The 16359-nt window shown below is 44.1% G+C and overlaps 1 protein-coding gene across 2 annotated transcripts in view; it reads right to left on the bottom strand.

Annotated features, from left to right (window-relative positions):
* Positions 1-187: 187 nt before the first annotated feature.
* EDARADD (EDAR associated via death domain) overlaps positions 188-16359 on the bottom strand; it is a gene marked incomplete at its 5' end in the record, with an annotated part of 54945 nt that continues 38773 nt past the window's right edge. For both annotated transcript variants that reach the window (XM_079707769.1, XM_079707770.1), the window contains 2 exons: positions 188-868; positions 12580-12625. In XM_079707769.1, coding sequence (XP_079563895.1) covers positions 486-868; positions 12580-12625 — 429 coding nt within the window. In that variant the 3' untranslated portion in view covers positions 188-485. The remainder of the gene's footprint in view (positions 869-12579; positions 12626-16359) is intronic.

Here is a 16359-nt window from a genome sequence, read left to right on the forward strand (position 1 = left end):
CGCAATGCCAGCAGCCTGTGAATTCACCTAAGTACTTTACAACAAGAAGAGTAACAGACTAAAGGGAAACTTCTCTCTGTGGTTTTCTTCTAAGCTGTGGGAGTGTCATTAATCATAAAGGATCTTGTGGATGATGACTTTTAGTTCTGACTTCAGTCTTCAGTTTTTAAGGGAGAGGATACTTTTATTTTCATCATGGCATGAATCCACTCTGATTGTAGCTTTGGCTCTGGTCCCTATAGCAGCCTACAACATATTTTTCCCAATTCCAGATTCAAATATTAAATAAAAACAGATGTGCAAAACTAAAGGAAAATCCGCCACCAAAAACATACCCTACCCTCCACAAAACCACCAGCTTTGGGGAAAACCAAGGTCTGCTGTCCCACGTTCTTCGCCTAAACTTAAAAAAGAACAGATTCACATTGCCCCTTAACCTGTGCTCAGCTCAGGCTCCGAAGAGGCCGACGAGAAGGAGCTGAGGTCTAGAAGTTCCTGGGGTGCTCTCCACGCCCCCTCCTGGGCCATTCTTCGTCCACCCACCTGCGCAGGACCTTCTCCACATCGGCCCTGTGGTAGAGCTGGCAGAGCTCCATCAGCTGGCCCACCGTCCTCTGACTGTTGCGGAGTAAGAACTCCAGGGTGGGGCTCTGGGGCCGCTGCTCCAGGAAACACAGTTCATCGTAGGGCATGCCCCACTTGCTTGCGAAATTCCTCCAGTTTTTGACTGTTGGGTGACAGGGATCCAGCTTTATCCTGATCACGTCTAGTAAGTCCTGGTCATTGAGCAAGTCGCTGATGGTGGGAGCCAGGAGCGAGCAGGACGAACAGGTACAGTTTTCCGCGCAGGACGCGTCCTTGCTTATATCTGCGGGGACAAACGATACGGTCCACGTGTCAGCAAGAGGCCCAAGAGGCGCGCCCATCTCTTCCGTGCTTTACTTTCCTGCTGAAAGGTTCATAGCGTCAGTGTAAGTACAACAGCGCATCTTACAGAGATATTTCAGGATACTCATTTCTACATACTCACCAGTGACGTGTTCTTCTTTATGGCCAAGGATGGCTGCTTTGCCGGAAGCGGTGGCAAGATTTTATAAAGCCAGTTTTCCTTTCTTTCTGAGACTCTCTGTCGCCCAGGCTGTGCATCTGTGAGACTGCTGGCCGGACGAGGGCCCCGAGGAGCAGGGCTTTCTCCGTGGGCACACTGCCAGTCCAGGGCTGTTGGACTCTCCATCTCACGAGAAACCAGCCCTCCTCACCTGCTCTCAACCCTCACCCTTTCCAAGTTACAAGTCAGCCCTGTCAGCTTCTTAATGCCAAGCACAGCGTGAGGGTGTAAAGGACTGCACAATTCTTTAAAAGGTCTTTAAAAAAAAAAAAAAATAGGGCTTCCCTGGTGGTGCAGTGGTTGAGAGTCCGCCTGCCGATGCAGGGGACACGGGTTCATGCCCCGGTCCGGGAGGATCCCACATGCCACGGAGCGGCTGGGCCTGTGAGCCATGGCCGCTGAGCCTGTGCATCCGGAGCCTGTGCTCCGCAACGGGAGAGGCCACAACAGTGAGAGGCCCGCGTACCGCAAAAAAAAAAAAAAAAAAAAAAAAAAACACACACACCCAAAACTGGAATATCCACTCCATATGTGTATTTGAAAATGAGTGATAATTGATAATGCCAGAAAACTTACTTTTTAGATTTATGGCCACCTTATCATGCCTTTGCCTTTATCTCTGTTTTCTTCACCCATGGGGCTGCCTTTGAAGTGGAGCCAACACCCTGAGGTGCGCAGCAGGTGGGACGAGTGGGTGGCTTTGAGCTCAGCCTCAGCAAGAGCAGCCCCAGAGCGGAGGAAGGACAACCTTCCCCATTGGTCATCTTTGGCCTCATGCAGTACCCGGCAGCACGTTGGCAGGAGGGTGAAGTTAGTAGGTAAGTGGTGAGTAGGTCAGAGGTCAGAGGTTAGTAGGTAAGAGGCAAACCAGTTATAGTAAAATTGTAAGCAGGGTCTGTACAGCATGGCAACCCAAGCAACTTAAAATATGCAACAGCACTGGGTCTCCTGACCCCTCTGACCAGGGACATTAACAGCCAAAGGTGACACTAGAGATCACTGGCTTGGAAAATTCTGGGAGGTTATGATGACCTTTTCTACACTGAGCCCTGTGGACTTCCCAATTTAGGAAAGTAAAGAATTCAGGGCTTCCCTGGTGGCGTAGTGGTTGAGAGTCTGCCTGCCGATGCAGGGGACACGGGTTCGTGCCCCAGTCTGGGAAGATCCCACATGCCACGGAGCGGCTGGGCCTGTGAGCCATGGCCGCTGAGCCTGCGCGCCCGGAGCCTGTGTTCCACAACGGGAGAGGCCACAACAGGGAGAGGCCTGCGTACCGCAAAAAAAAAAAAAAAAAAAAAAAAAAAAAGGAACCTCAAACTGCCCTCCGCTAGCTTCATAACTCACTGAAGTGACTTTCTCTTAACTCTAATTTACTGTTTTTATAAAATGTATCTATTTATTATTATTCTTTTGGCCACACCACAGGGCACGTGGGATCTTAGTTCCCTGAGTAGGGATCGAAGTTGTGGCCCCTGCAGTGGAAGCGTGGAGTCTTAACGACCTGCCAGGGAAGCCCCAATTTACTATTAAACTTCTAGAAGGAGAATTCAAAACCTGTTGCTTCCAATGCCTCATCATGTTCTTAACCTTCACCTTCTTTGGCTTTGAGCAGCATCTGACCCAGCCTAGTTCTTGCCAAAACCCTGTAGAGACTGGACCCAGTTCCCTACACTGCAACTGTGGGCCAGAGTCCAGTTCTGATGGGGTAGAAAAGTCCAGAGAAGCAGATCCCCACCTGCCTTTGAGGATCACCCAGACCTCCTGCTGCTGCTGACGCCCCCATCACACCAGCTCCCCTTGGATCTGGCTGCTTCTGGAACTGGGCCCAAGATTCTTTTGCCCCTTTGGACATTGTCTATTGCACTGCAGGCTGTGTTTTTCCTGAAGGTTCCTTCTGAAAGCCAAGCCTCATATCCCCAGGCATACCCTACCACGTCCTGGACACATCCCTTCTCTTGTCAGCCTGATATGCTAAGATCCCAGCCTGTCTCATTGCTGAGTCCTTGGGAGTTCCAAGGAAGCGCTCTAGCCCTGTTCTCAGCCCGAAGTTTTCCCCTTCCACATTCTCTCCCTTTGGTCACCTTCTCCACTCCCAACAACCTCTACAAAACTCTCTCACTAGAATAGAAGACCCTTTCTTTTTGCATCTGCAGGACCCAGTACAGCCCTCAGCATATAGTAAATGCTTAACCAACGTGGACTGAATGAGTGAGTGAATAAATGAATGGTCAACCCTGCCCACTCACTTGGGCTCCAGAACTGACTACTGGAAAGCTCCTCTTGATGTTCAGAAGACATCTCCAACTCAAAGGACCCGAAACAGTACTTAAATTTCTCCCGCTATGCACCCAAAGCACCTCAAGTCCCCTATTTACACTTGCAGTTCCCCAGCATCCTTACAGACTTCTTCTCTCTATCCAACCAGTTACCAGGGTCCCAGCCTCCCCTGGAAGCTCTCCACACCTCTCTTACTATTCCCCGTGAATTCCTTGAATATAATCTGGGCTCCAGAGAAGGGGGACTACTCAGTTCCCTGAACAGACAACCTGTATTTTCCTTTTTTTAAAGTTTAATTAAATGAAAAGAAAAAAACTAATATAAGCTCAGTGTAGAACATTTAAAAATTATATACAATTGTGAATTTTGTATACACTTGAACATTTAGGGTTTTCCCATATTTTCATGACTATGAGGAACAGTTCAATGCAGATCCTTACATATAAAAATTGGGGGCACATCTTTAACCATCTCACCAGTAATGGGATTATTAGGCCAAAAGTTACGAGCATTTTTAGGCTATCAATGCATATACGCTAAATTGCTTTCCAGAAATAAATGCTGTACCAATTTATACTCCAAACAGAGTATATAGTGATGGTGCTTATCTCACTTCACTTTTGTCAGCACCAAATATTACTTTAAAAAAATCTTTGTCAGGGGCTTCCCTGGTGGTGCAGTGGTTGAGGGCCTGCCTGCCAGTGCGGGGGACGCGGGTTCGAGCCCTGGTCTGGGAGGATCCCACATGCCGTGGAGCAACTGGGCCCGTGGGCCACGTCTGCTGAGCCTGTGCGTCTGGAGCCTGTGGTCCCAAGAAGAGAGGCCGCGATAGTGGGAGGCCCGCGCACCGCGATGAAGAGTGGACCCTGCTTGCCGCAACTGGAGAAGGCCCTTGCGCAGAAACGAGGACCCAACACAGCCAAAAATAAATAAATAAATAAAATTAAAAAAAAAAAATCTTTGTCAGGTGCATAGGTGGAAATTAACAAAGATTTCCTCCATGCCTTTTCTGGTATTTTCTCTCTGATCAGTTATCTATCTCTCTTCTTTCTCCCTTTCACTGAACTTCCTCTAACTGGACTTCCCTTCAGCTACTGAACTTCATCCATTCTATAAAACCCACCTCAGGGCTTCCCTGGTGGCGCAGTGGTTAAGAATTCGCCTGCCAACGCAGGGCACACGGGTTCGAGTCCTGGTCCTGGAAGATCCCACATGCCACGGAGCAACTAAGCCCGTGAGCCACAACTACTGAGCCTGCGTTCTAGAGCCCGCGAGCCACAACTACTGGAGCCCGCGTGCCTAGAGCCTGTGCTCCGCAACAAGAGAAGCCACCGTGATGAGAAGCCTGCATTCCACAACAAAGAGTAGCCCCCACTCACCGCAACTAGAGAAAGCCCACACGCAGCAACGAAGACCCAATGCAGCCAAAAATAAATAAATAAAACAAATTTATAAAAAAAAAACCCCACCTCAGATACACCCCTTCATGAAATCCCCCAGCTCCTGCCTAGAATGCTGTCTCACCCAGAATCCCATCATTTTGTTTGCATCTCCTGACTCTGCCTTGCAGTGAGATATTCTGTATGGGTTTTGTTGTTGTTTTTGTTCCTCATTTACCTTAAATGCCCTGAGAACAGATCCATATCCTTCTGCAGTATGTCCCACATCTTACAGTTCTAAAATGTTGAATTACATTTACATGTAATATAGTGAGAGTTATTCTTCAGCTTCATTAATAACGGTATACAAAGAAATAAGACTTTAGCTGCATGGTGGGACAGAAGTTTACTTATTTAAAAAAAAAGAGCTGTCTAATGGTGAAGGTGGTTTTGCTGTAAAAGGGGGAAACTGTGCAATTTTCTTTGCCCTTATTTAAAGGTAGGGTCAAAATAATATTTTGTCAAGTGGAAAAGAAAGCAGCTTACCAAAGGGTATGTATAATTCAATTTTTGTAAAAACAAAATAATACAGTCATTTATATCCACATAAAGTATATGTTATGCACACATTCATGGGCATGGAAAAAATCTGGAAGTACATAGAACAACAATGTTAACAATGGATATTTCTTAATTTTCTATAGTTACTGTGTTTATTTGGCAACTTAAAAATATTTTTTAAATGTCACAGACAAATAAAGTAGGATTTACACCTCTAAGTCCAGAATTAAATGTATTAGTGTCTGAAAGTCTGCTCTGTATTACCTCCATAAGACTCAGGGTTGGCAATGTTTTCTCTTTTAGTGTCAAGAAGAAGAATGAAAACATCATTAAGGGTTCGTGAAGCTCCTCTAAGCCTTCTAGTGTATAAGCAGCTTCTATTTCTTTGAACAACTACATAGACTACAAAATTATCAGTTTGTTTTAAAATATATGATGTGTCAAAAAGTCTATTGATGTTTTCCTTTTGTATTTTCAATGACACAAATGCTAAGCCATTTAGTGAATTGGAATCTACTGAAACTGCCAACAGTTGTGAATTTAAAGTTGCCTTTTAGAATCATAAACTATAATTAGCTCTCTGAGGACTTAAACAGAGAAACGTGTTTCTTTTCCTATGAAATACATTTTGTCCTGCCCTGCTATAAACACCTATCATGTAACAGTGCACATGAAAGGAAAGATTGGGTCATGCCTTGGGGAAGAAACAATTGTGGAGAGAGACAGACTCAGGACCAAAGAAGTTTTCATCAGAAATGAGGAAAAATGGGATTATTATTTGATGCTTCCCAATAGCAAGCACAGGGTGGCTGTACAGCAGAAACTCAAAAACCGTTTACTAAATGAATGAATGAGAACTGTGCTTTCTCCTCAGGATACAAGATAGGTTTCTTCCTACTGTTTGATGAATTTTAGGACCTGAAAAGAGAATTACTAGTAAAGGGACGAGAATGTTGCTGATGTCTGCTGGCAGTTAACAGATATGGTGGGAAATAGAACAGAATTGGTCTTCAAATACAAAAGGATGGATTGGTTCTAGATTTGGGGGAAGGAAAGGAGAGTGTTATTGAGAAAAGAGAAGTTAATTATGTATAAAAATTCACTTAGATTCTCTAACAAGTAGGGTCCTCACTTGTCATATTTTGACACTGACTTGGGTATTTTCCACCGATGCAAAACAAGAATGTATTACACCATTAATTTATGATGACTTCTTATTGTAGCGGCCAAAACCCTGGAAGGACTTACCCTCTGTAAGTTCAGTTTGAGTACTGGCTTAAACTAAGGAAGAATTTATCAGCGGAGAAAGGGCCAAATTTCTCAGCGATTTTCATCACCACAGTAACTGTCATTTATCAAATGCCTAACGTATAACCGGCCCTGCACTGAGTCCTTTACACACATAATCCTGAAGCATCCGATTCTGCATGTGTATCAGATGGGTCCCATCAAACCCCGGTGCTCCAGCTTCCCAGCTGGCACTTAACACCCATGGACTTTAGATTCCTCATCTATCAAATGGAGATGATAATAATTCCTATAGCTCATGAATTAAATGAGATAAATGATGTGAAAGCATTTTTGTCAAGTCTTATGTAAATGTTATTGAATGATGTTAGGTTTTACATTTATTTTTTTTTAAGTAGACTGGAAAAAAAAGGATCCCCATGTCATGTGGCCTCTGTTGACACCTCCTAGCTCACCACCTTTTCTACTGCTCCTCACTGCCCACACTTGTCCCTAGAACACTAAGCTCAATGCCGCCTCAGGACTTTTGCACCAACTAGCTCTGTCTCCTGGAGTCCTCCTTCCTCAGATCTCCACATGGCTGGCTTCTTTGCATTATTTAGACCTTGGTGCACCTTCTTAGCTAAAGAAGCATCCTCTCCCTGCAGGCAAAACCCATTGTACTCATTTATTTTCCTCAAGGCACCTACCACCATATGAAATTACTTATCTGTGTTTATTGTCTGTCACTCCCAACTAGTATATAAGCTCCAAGAGGAAAGGGATGTAGATGTCTGATGTCACCACTTCATTACAGGCACATAGTAGGCAGTCAATAATGTCTGCTGAGTAAATCAAATGAATGAAGAATGGGACACAGAGAAACAGTCAAATTGGAAACCTCTGGGCAGCCTATGAAGAGCTATCTAGAGGTTTGCAGACAAACTGAAAGTTTTTTAGTGCTGAGTATATACAAGGCTGAAGAAAGATGACCGGTTGCTATGGAGACAGAGTACACTGAGTACCACAGAGGTTATCCACATGAGCTTTAGAGGCGTGCCGACCGACTGTCAATACAGTCGACGCTGTGCAGGTGTGCAGCTTGGACAGGTTACTGAGCTTGCTAACACCATGGCCTCTCTCTCTGAACAGCGAGAGCGATACCTATTTCATAAGGTTGTTGAGAGGATTAAATGATATCATCCCTTAAAGCCTCATGCTAGTGCGTGATAAGTATGCAACAAAGAATTAGTAGCTGCGGGTAAGGAACCATAACCAACAGCCTTTTTTAAAGCAGTGGTTCTCAACCTTGGCCAGAAAATGGAACTCTCTGACCCCCCTTACCCTGCCCCTCTTGCAGAGATTTACAAAATCCTGATGTCTGGTGCCACCCATGAGATCCTTATTTATCTGGTCCAGGGTGCAGGCAGGACATGGGAATTTTTTTTAAGCTCTCCTGACAATTCTAATGTGCAGTCAGGGTTGAAAACCACTGCCTTAAAGACATCTACAAAGTTCTTAGTCAGAAGGGCCTGCCAAGAGTAGATTTTGGAATGACAGCTACTTCTCTTTGAAAGATACCGTGTCTGCTTGGTGATTAGGAGTCTGTGGATAGATAACACTTCCCTAGGCTCACAAGCAGAAGAATGGAGTTTCCTACGGGGCTTGTTTCGCCCCTCTCCCCCTATTCTTCATCCTCTCTCTCACACACATTTTACATCAAACCTTAAAGAAGAGTTCAGAAATCAAGCATGTTCATCGACAAGGTATGTCTATGCCAGTTAAAGCAAAGTAAGAAACAGTGCGTGTCCAATGATGCAGTGTCTAACTCTCAAGTTTGAGGTTGGCAGGTTATAAAATGCTGGTCAATTAACAGTTAGTTGGAACAAGATGCAGAATTCACCAGGGTCATGATTGGCTGAGCCTAGAAAATGGCTTCAGTCAGGATGTCAGCAGTGGATCACAGATTGACTTAATGTACCTCCCTGCAGGGGACGTGCCATTTTATCTTGTACGTCCTGGCTTTTCAAGAGCTGTTACCACACGGGTGTTTTCCTCCAAAGTGCTCAGTGCCACTGCTGGCTCTCAGATCATTTATAATAATGCTCCTCATGATAACTAGGTCTTGAGTTAGCTCAAACAATTAAATAGTAAACATTTTATATTGGCAGCTTTGCAAACAGCAAAACATTGTGGTTCTAAAATAAAATAACTCTCTCCTAGGTGTCTATTAATTATGAGATTTGGAAAATACCAACAAGTGTCAAACTACAGTCAAACACTTCTGCAGTTATGTTTGTTAAGGGTGTCGATTCATGCTTTTTTCTGTGTGTGGTGTCTGATGTGGTTGGAAATAAATATATTTAAAATGCCAGTTTACGGCTTTGAGAAATCACTGGGGTGCCCACATACCACACGACTCGTCAGAGGTAGTTATTTGATATGAGCTGGAAAATGATGAAGAATTATTTTTATCTACTAAGAAACTGACCCAAGGGCTTTTGGTGGGTGTTTGATCTCTTAACCAAAGGGAAAAACAATATGGTTTCAATTTTCCCTCTCTGAAATACCCTTTTAAGAAGACATCAAGTTGCTAACATCCCTGGGGAGGCTAACTGACAAACTGGATGGATCCTGGCTAGTAAACCACGCAGGGCATTCTGTCATCAAACAAAAGTGGAGTGTAGAAGGCACGTTTAAAGAAAAAGAAACACACATAAGAAAGGACCCAGGTTAAAATTCAACATAGAATTTTACATAAATTCTGAAATTATGTGACACAAACATATTTACTAAGTGTCACTTTATGGACCTAATTTGAAAAAAATGAAAATCCTATTGTACATTCACTTCTATGGGGAAAGTAGGCTTAGATTAGGCAAGTGCTGAATTATACAAGGTCATCAGAAAAGTCAGTCTTGAAAAACAGGTAACTGTGGAGAATAGATGGGGAGGCGGGTCATGGTCCAGGTGATAAATAGCGCCACCAGAAGGGAGAACAAGAAGAGGTTTTTAACTTTACTATTTGGGAGTTTTGCGTTTTTTGTTTGTTTGTTTTTATAACTGAGGCTAATTCCTTTAATGCCCAAATGGTTTCACTTTGAAAAACTGCCTGAAAACATTGTAAAACTTTAATGTCTCCTGAGGGCTTGCTTCTGTATTCAACGGTTCCACCCAGAGGGCTTTGCTTTTCTAGTAGTAGCTGATTCTGAATTGTACTCTTATTCTTTCCTTGATTACAAACTGTCATTTCTCACTCTGGTCAATTCCCTCCTTCTATCCTAGAGCCCTCCATTCTCCCCATATTCCTTATTTTAACCAGATATAAACTGGATTGCAGGTAACTAAGGTTTTCAAATTGTAAGAATTAAATAAAAGCCAGGCTCTGAGTTAAGGCTTGACCAAGGGCCTGGTGCGGGGAAAGCAGCAAGCTTCTGGGAAAGGTGTTTCAGAGGTTCAGAGGCTGACTCTGTGGGAGTCCGGGTGGACCTTGGCTTTGTTCCAGATGGAGACTCTGAGCTGGAAGCCTGACCTTCACCCCCATGTGTGACACTCAGGTATTCAACACATGTGCTACACAGGCGATGCGTCTGACCAATAGAGAGGCAGCCTGGTCTGGTGAGGACAGGAGTGTTGGGTCTGGCCTGGGGCTTGACTCCCACTTAGGACCCATGTGATGGGCACCAGCCACGGAACCCAGGGCTACTTCTGTTGCATTCACCTGGTGAAGAAAATAACTGGACCCACAGAATTGTCATGAACGCTTTTTTTTCTGAGTATATCTCTAAAAGTGCTTGAAGGGGGCCTGGTACATGGCAAATGCTAAATTAGTGTAAGTAAAACAATAAGATAAATCTTACTTAGGTGGCTACTCTCATTCAAAGAGGAAATATAGGGATCTGCTTTTGCCCTTTCTTCCAAGAGCAAAGCCAGTAAGTCAATGTCTCTCATTTGCTTGTTTATGGGAAAAAAACCCCAAACCCAACCAAACACCTGTACACTCCTCTGGGCAAAGCATCGTGCTGGGTGGTACAGCTGTTGACTTCAGCAGTACAATTTCTGCTCTCAGTAATACTACCTGCTATCACTGTGAAAAGTTTATTCTCTTTGAAAATCTTCCATGTCATTTTGACGCAGGTAAAAAATTTTAAAGACAACCCAAAATTTGATTACTCTATTAATGACCTTAACTCATAAGAGCCTTTGAACGGTTTACAGATATTCCTAAGCAACTTACTTGATTCATTCTCATTTTAGCTGATGTTTCACATTAGAGTGCAGGGGTGTTAGTCTTTAAAAAATTTAAATGTAGATTTTTTTAATTAGAAAAGAAATATGTGCTCATCACAGAAAATCTAAAAACGCAAGTGAGCATATGGAAAAAAATCTCATGTTCTCATCACCCAGGCCCATCACAGTTAGCCTTTTAGAGATCTCCTTGGTTATTTTACCACGTATTGTATGTATTTGCCTACACTGGATCATTTGTTATATATACATTTGTATATACAGATTAAAGTTCTGGGGGTAGATTTTTCTGATACTCAGTCATGTTAGAAATTTTTAAAATATAGGATAGTGAAAAGATTATTAAAATTGCCTCTGCTTGTATGCAAAGATGCTTTCCCCTCCTCCACCTCACTCATCTAGGTGCTTCTAATTTGAGCCTGTGTCTGCTGCAGTATTTGTGGAAGAGGGAAAATTAGCCCGTGGCCTTAGCCTCTAGTAGGGGCGGATTCTGGTCCAAAGAAGGTGAGTTCCACTGGGTGCCTGGATGGGACCCCAGACATTGGGCCCGTCCCATGAAACCTGGTAGGTAAGCGCCACCAGAAGTTCTCCTGGCCCAATGTCTCCTGGATTTCTCTAATCACAGAAGGACAGTAGCTGAACTGGAACCAGAATCCCAAATTCTGTCTTCCAGAACTATACCTTTGCCATTTGGCCTCCTTAGAGAGCCTGGCACACAGTGGGTCTTTAAGAAATAAAAATCTGTTGCACGACAAAAAACCACCTGGAATCTCACCACCCAGAGATAAAACTACTGCCAACATCATATTTCTAAGGAAAAAAAATTGATTATGCACCACAAGTTCTGATTTTCAGCATTGTTACCTGGGCACAGCCTGGGATTGATGACAGATTATCCTAAGGCTTTTATGAGTCACCAACCCTTCCTTAAAAGAGAAACAAACAAACCCTTGATGAATTGGGCCATTCAATACGTGTTTTTTTTTTCTTTTTTCTTTTTTTATTAGTTTCTGCTTTATAACAAAGTGAATCAGTCATACATATACATCTGTTCCCACATCCCTTCCCTCATGTCAATACGTGTTTTGAAAGATATTTTAAAATGTTGGTAAGGTTTTTTTTTCCTAATTATTATTTTGGTAGCTTATTTTAATGCTCACTCCATATTTTCCCCATGATTAATTAATGAGGAATCTAAACATTGCCAAAGTTTCTATCTTACAATAAAGAATAAAAAAGGCAGCGGGGGATGAGGCAGGGGAGACAAACTTTAAATGTTTCTTGGTTAAACACACTAGAAGCAGAAAACGGTGGGCACCAGCACATGGTCTAACGTCAGGAGGGGCCCCTTTGGCTCCCTAAGTGCCGGAGGAGGGAAGCGGGCAGCAGGCGGCTGAGCAGCCCTTCCCACGCTGACTCAGTTTGCCTACATCCCGTTGTTCGCTTCCACCTGGCAAAGTTCTCTGCCAACACTGTGGCTCTCAGAACTCAGAGGGAGGGAGGGTCAGTTCGACCCTCACCTGATCCTAAACCCGTCCACCTGAGAAGCCTGCTATACGCCGCCCAAGCGAAGGAGGGTTAACACAGAGAAAATACTCTCTGAAGGCTTTTGTGAAATCCTGTAAGATTTCTTTGCACTTCACTGTGGTGTGTGGTTGGAAAGTTTCTCTAGTGTGTAATACAGATTTTGAAGGTTAATGATAAACATCTCAAATGATCTTGAATTTAGCCACACTAGCTATCACTGAAGCCCAGGTACCTTTAGAGTCAATCATTTACCTGAAAGGGGATCTCCAGTACTGTCTGGAAAGCCATTTTCTTCTCCCTTAAAAAACAAAAAGCAATCTTCGTTAAAACCGTACCCATACATGATTGGAGATGTTATCAATTTTCCAATTTAGTTAAATTTCCACCAAAAGCTGTGGGTGGGGGAAAGAGGATGGATCTTAAAAATGGTATTTTAATGGGTAGTAGGCAGACAGAGAAAGACAAATGTCATATGGTATCGCTTATACGTGGAATCTAAAAAAATGGTACAAATGAAGTTATTTACAAAACAGAAATAGAGTCACAGATGTAGAAAACAAACTTATGTTTACCGGGGGGGAAAGCAGTGGGAGGGATAAATTAGGAGATTAGGATTGACATATACACACTACTATATATAAAATAGATAACTAAGAAGGACCTACTGTATAGCACAAGGAACTCTACTCAATACTCTGTAATTACCTGTATGGGAAAAGAATCTTAAAAAGAGTGGATATATGTATAACAGATTCACTTTGCTGTACACTTGAAACTAATACAACATTGTAAATCAACCATACTCCAATAAAAACATTTTAAAAATGGGTAGTAAATGATGTGTCTCTCCCTAGAATATAAGCTCCTGGAGGGCAGGGGCCCTTGCCTGTTTGCTCTCCATGCTGGATCCTCAGTGGCCAGAACAATGCCCAGCACACAGGAGACACTCCACACATGTTTGTTAAATGAATTACTGTCCTTATTTTTTAAAAAAGTATAAGTGCACATAACAACATGCTACTGTTTTGTTTTTTTTTAATTTCACATTATGGACTATTTCCCTTATTTTATTTCCTATTTACTTTTTGTTGGGCTTGTTGTTTGTCAGTCCAGGTTATAATTCTTTCCTGTATCTATTACACTTTTTAAGTACATATTACAAAGCAGCAAAGAGAAACTGTAAAAGCAGCGACCAATTCCCTTGAGAGGTAATTGTGTTTCTGCCTGCCTGAGGTTCCATTTTTACAACCAAGGCCATGTTACAGGATATACTACCTGGAGGGATTTACCTGATCTTCTTGTAGGGTATGTGTGTGTGTGTATATGTGTGTGTGTGTATGTGTGTGTGTGTAAGGGTTTTCAATGAAGTCAGCAGAGGAGACTGACCCTAGTATATGTCTATGTTAATTCCATCTTTATAATTCCATCTCAGCAGCTAACAGTACCCCCTCCATCACTAGTATTGCAGAAGAAGCACTAAGAGTTGGGTCAAAGCCCTGGGTCTAAGTCCAGCTGCACTCATAACCTCAGGCACATCACTCACCAGCACTGGCTTCTGATCCCCTATTTGTATATTGAGGTGGCTGATAGATTTGCTTATCGCTAAGATGCTCCACATTCCCAGGTCTCTGAAAGTTTCACCAAAAATGATGTGTTAACTCCCTGGTGTATCAAACTTTTTTTTTTTTTTTTTTTTTTTTTTTTTACAGTATGCAGGCCTCTCACTGTTGTGGCCTCTCCCGCTGCGGAGCACAGGATCCGGACGCGCAGGCTCAGCGGCCATGACTCATGGGCCCAGCCGCTCTATGGCATGTGGGATCTTCCCGGACCAGGACACGAACCCGTGTCCCCTGCATCGGCAGGCGGACTCTCAACCACTGCGCCACCAGGGAAGCCCTGTATCAAACATTTTAAACAGTCTCTTCCTCTTAATCTCCTAAGAAGCCCTTCTCCTTGCTCCGAGCTCATGAATGCCCACGTCTCGGCAGTGCATAGACACTGGTCTAATTACAATCCTATTTTTTTTCACACAAGAAGTATTCCTATGTCTTACCAGCTAGATTTTGTCCCCTAACTCATCTCAATACTGTTTTTGTTTGAGTCCTGTTCCTTCCCACTATCCTCACTAGTACAAAAAGCAAACTGCTCACCATATGTATATACAGTTTTTAAGAGTTTGGGCAATTTCTAAAAGAACAAAAATTCCTCTCTGCAATTTTTTACTTCTGCAAGGCGAAACCCAGAAGCTCCGAGATGTTAAGGCCACTATTCATTATTCACCCGTTCGTGTGGAGACCTGCCTTTCAGCATCTGCATGGCTCCAGCAGGACCAGGCAGGCTTGCCCTCCCATCAACACAGTCACGGTTCTGCTCACTGAATTGGAAACTTGAGCAGAAGAAGCAAAAACAGGACCTTCAGTGTCGAGACACACAAATGTTAACACTTGACAGATTTTTGTGTTACTAACGAGGTCCTGCTAAAACATGAACTGTCCTTTAAGTAAAGACCATATTACATGGCATATCTGACGATTTCTCATCATCTGGAGAAAATGTTACCAAAATCAGAGTCTAGCCAGACTCATCACCCTGATGTAGATGAGGGACATGACTCAGAATTACTTGTGAAGGTTGATGGGGACAGAATTTAGATCTGTGATCTTCATTCTTGCTCTGATTATTATGTTATGCTACGTTTTAGCTTAGTTTTTTAAGAGTGAAATCAGAAAAGACTGATTTTTGTGGGTTTTAGGGTCTTACTGAAACCTCATTCATCACCTCTTTTCTGAGTAGCTAATAGGTACAAGATCCTTCGGGGGAATCCACCTACAAAGATAAAAGGACCTGAACCCTTGACCTCAAGGCCTGCCCTCAGATATGCTGGGGAAACAGAGTCGCACACGAGTAACTAAAATACAAGGCAGAAAATGGTGCACTTCAATAGGGAGGAAGAGATCAAGTCAGAGGGCAGAGGTTGCTTCCAACAAAAACACCCAGAGGAGCTTTCTTCGAATCAGAGGCATCTGAGATGAGCCTTGATGAGGGTCTGGAGAGTGGGGACGGGGAGGAAAGGGCATTTAGCCGGAGGTCCACGTGAGCCCCAAAAGAAATGGAAACAGATGGGGCCCCTGTAGGGTGTTTTGTCTGAAGCAAAGGCAGTAAGGGGGTGACGGAGGGAGATGAGGTGGGAAAAATGGGCTGAGGCCTGAAAGCCAGTCTCAGGCGATGGAAGTCACTGAAGGGCTCTCACCAGAAGCAGGGCATCCTCGCAGCTGTAGAGGATCAGAGCGGGAACACGCACCCAGAGAGAGTGGGGCGGCCAGGCCATTTGATGGAGAGGGGGGAAGCATGACTGACTCAAAGGCAAGAATTATGAGGCCCCCAAACCACTCCTTTGGGAGAGGAAGGGATAAGCTAGAGCCACGGCAGGGATACAGCCAGGACGTGGGCAAGTGAGCAGAGGTGAGACGAAGAGCGAGTTTGGAGGATGAGATGGATGAGACAAGATCTCGGCAGGAGCTGAGGATGTCTCTGGTCCTTGGAAGAGGCCGGGGCAGGAGACAGAGACATGGATGCTGACATGGTCACGGGAGGAGAGAGAGGCCGTGGAGGGCATGCAGTGAGGTCACAGCCTTGAGGAGCACCCAACGGCCTACCTTTCGGTGGTGAGGGAGGGAATGAGAAAGGAAAGCAGAGGAGGGAGGTCAGACAGGAGGAGAGAAAAGGTCAGGGCTCCAAGGGCCACGTGAAGATACGGTTTGGTGAGGAGAAGAGTGGTTTGTGAAAGCAGCTCTAGCAGAGTGGTGGAAGCCAATGCGCTGCTTCATTTTCTCCTGTCTTTGAAGCCTCGGCTTAGACATCACCAGCTCTAGGAAGCTTCTCCAAACTCTCCGTCTGGGTGACGGGCCCTGGGTGCTCCCACAGCATCCTGGACCTGCCACTCCCCAGGGCGCTCATCACACTGGGTGGGGAGGTTTGCAGTATCTCTTCTGCACTAGACTCTAGATTACGAGGCAAAGGGTCTTGTCCATG

Source organism: Hyperoodon ampullatus (assembly GCF_949752795.1).
Source record: "Hyperoodon ampullatus genome assembly, chromosome: 1".
NCBI classification, from domain to species: Eukaryota; Metazoa; Chordata; class Mammalia; order Artiodactyla; family Ziphiidae; genus Hyperoodon; species Hyperoodon ampullatus.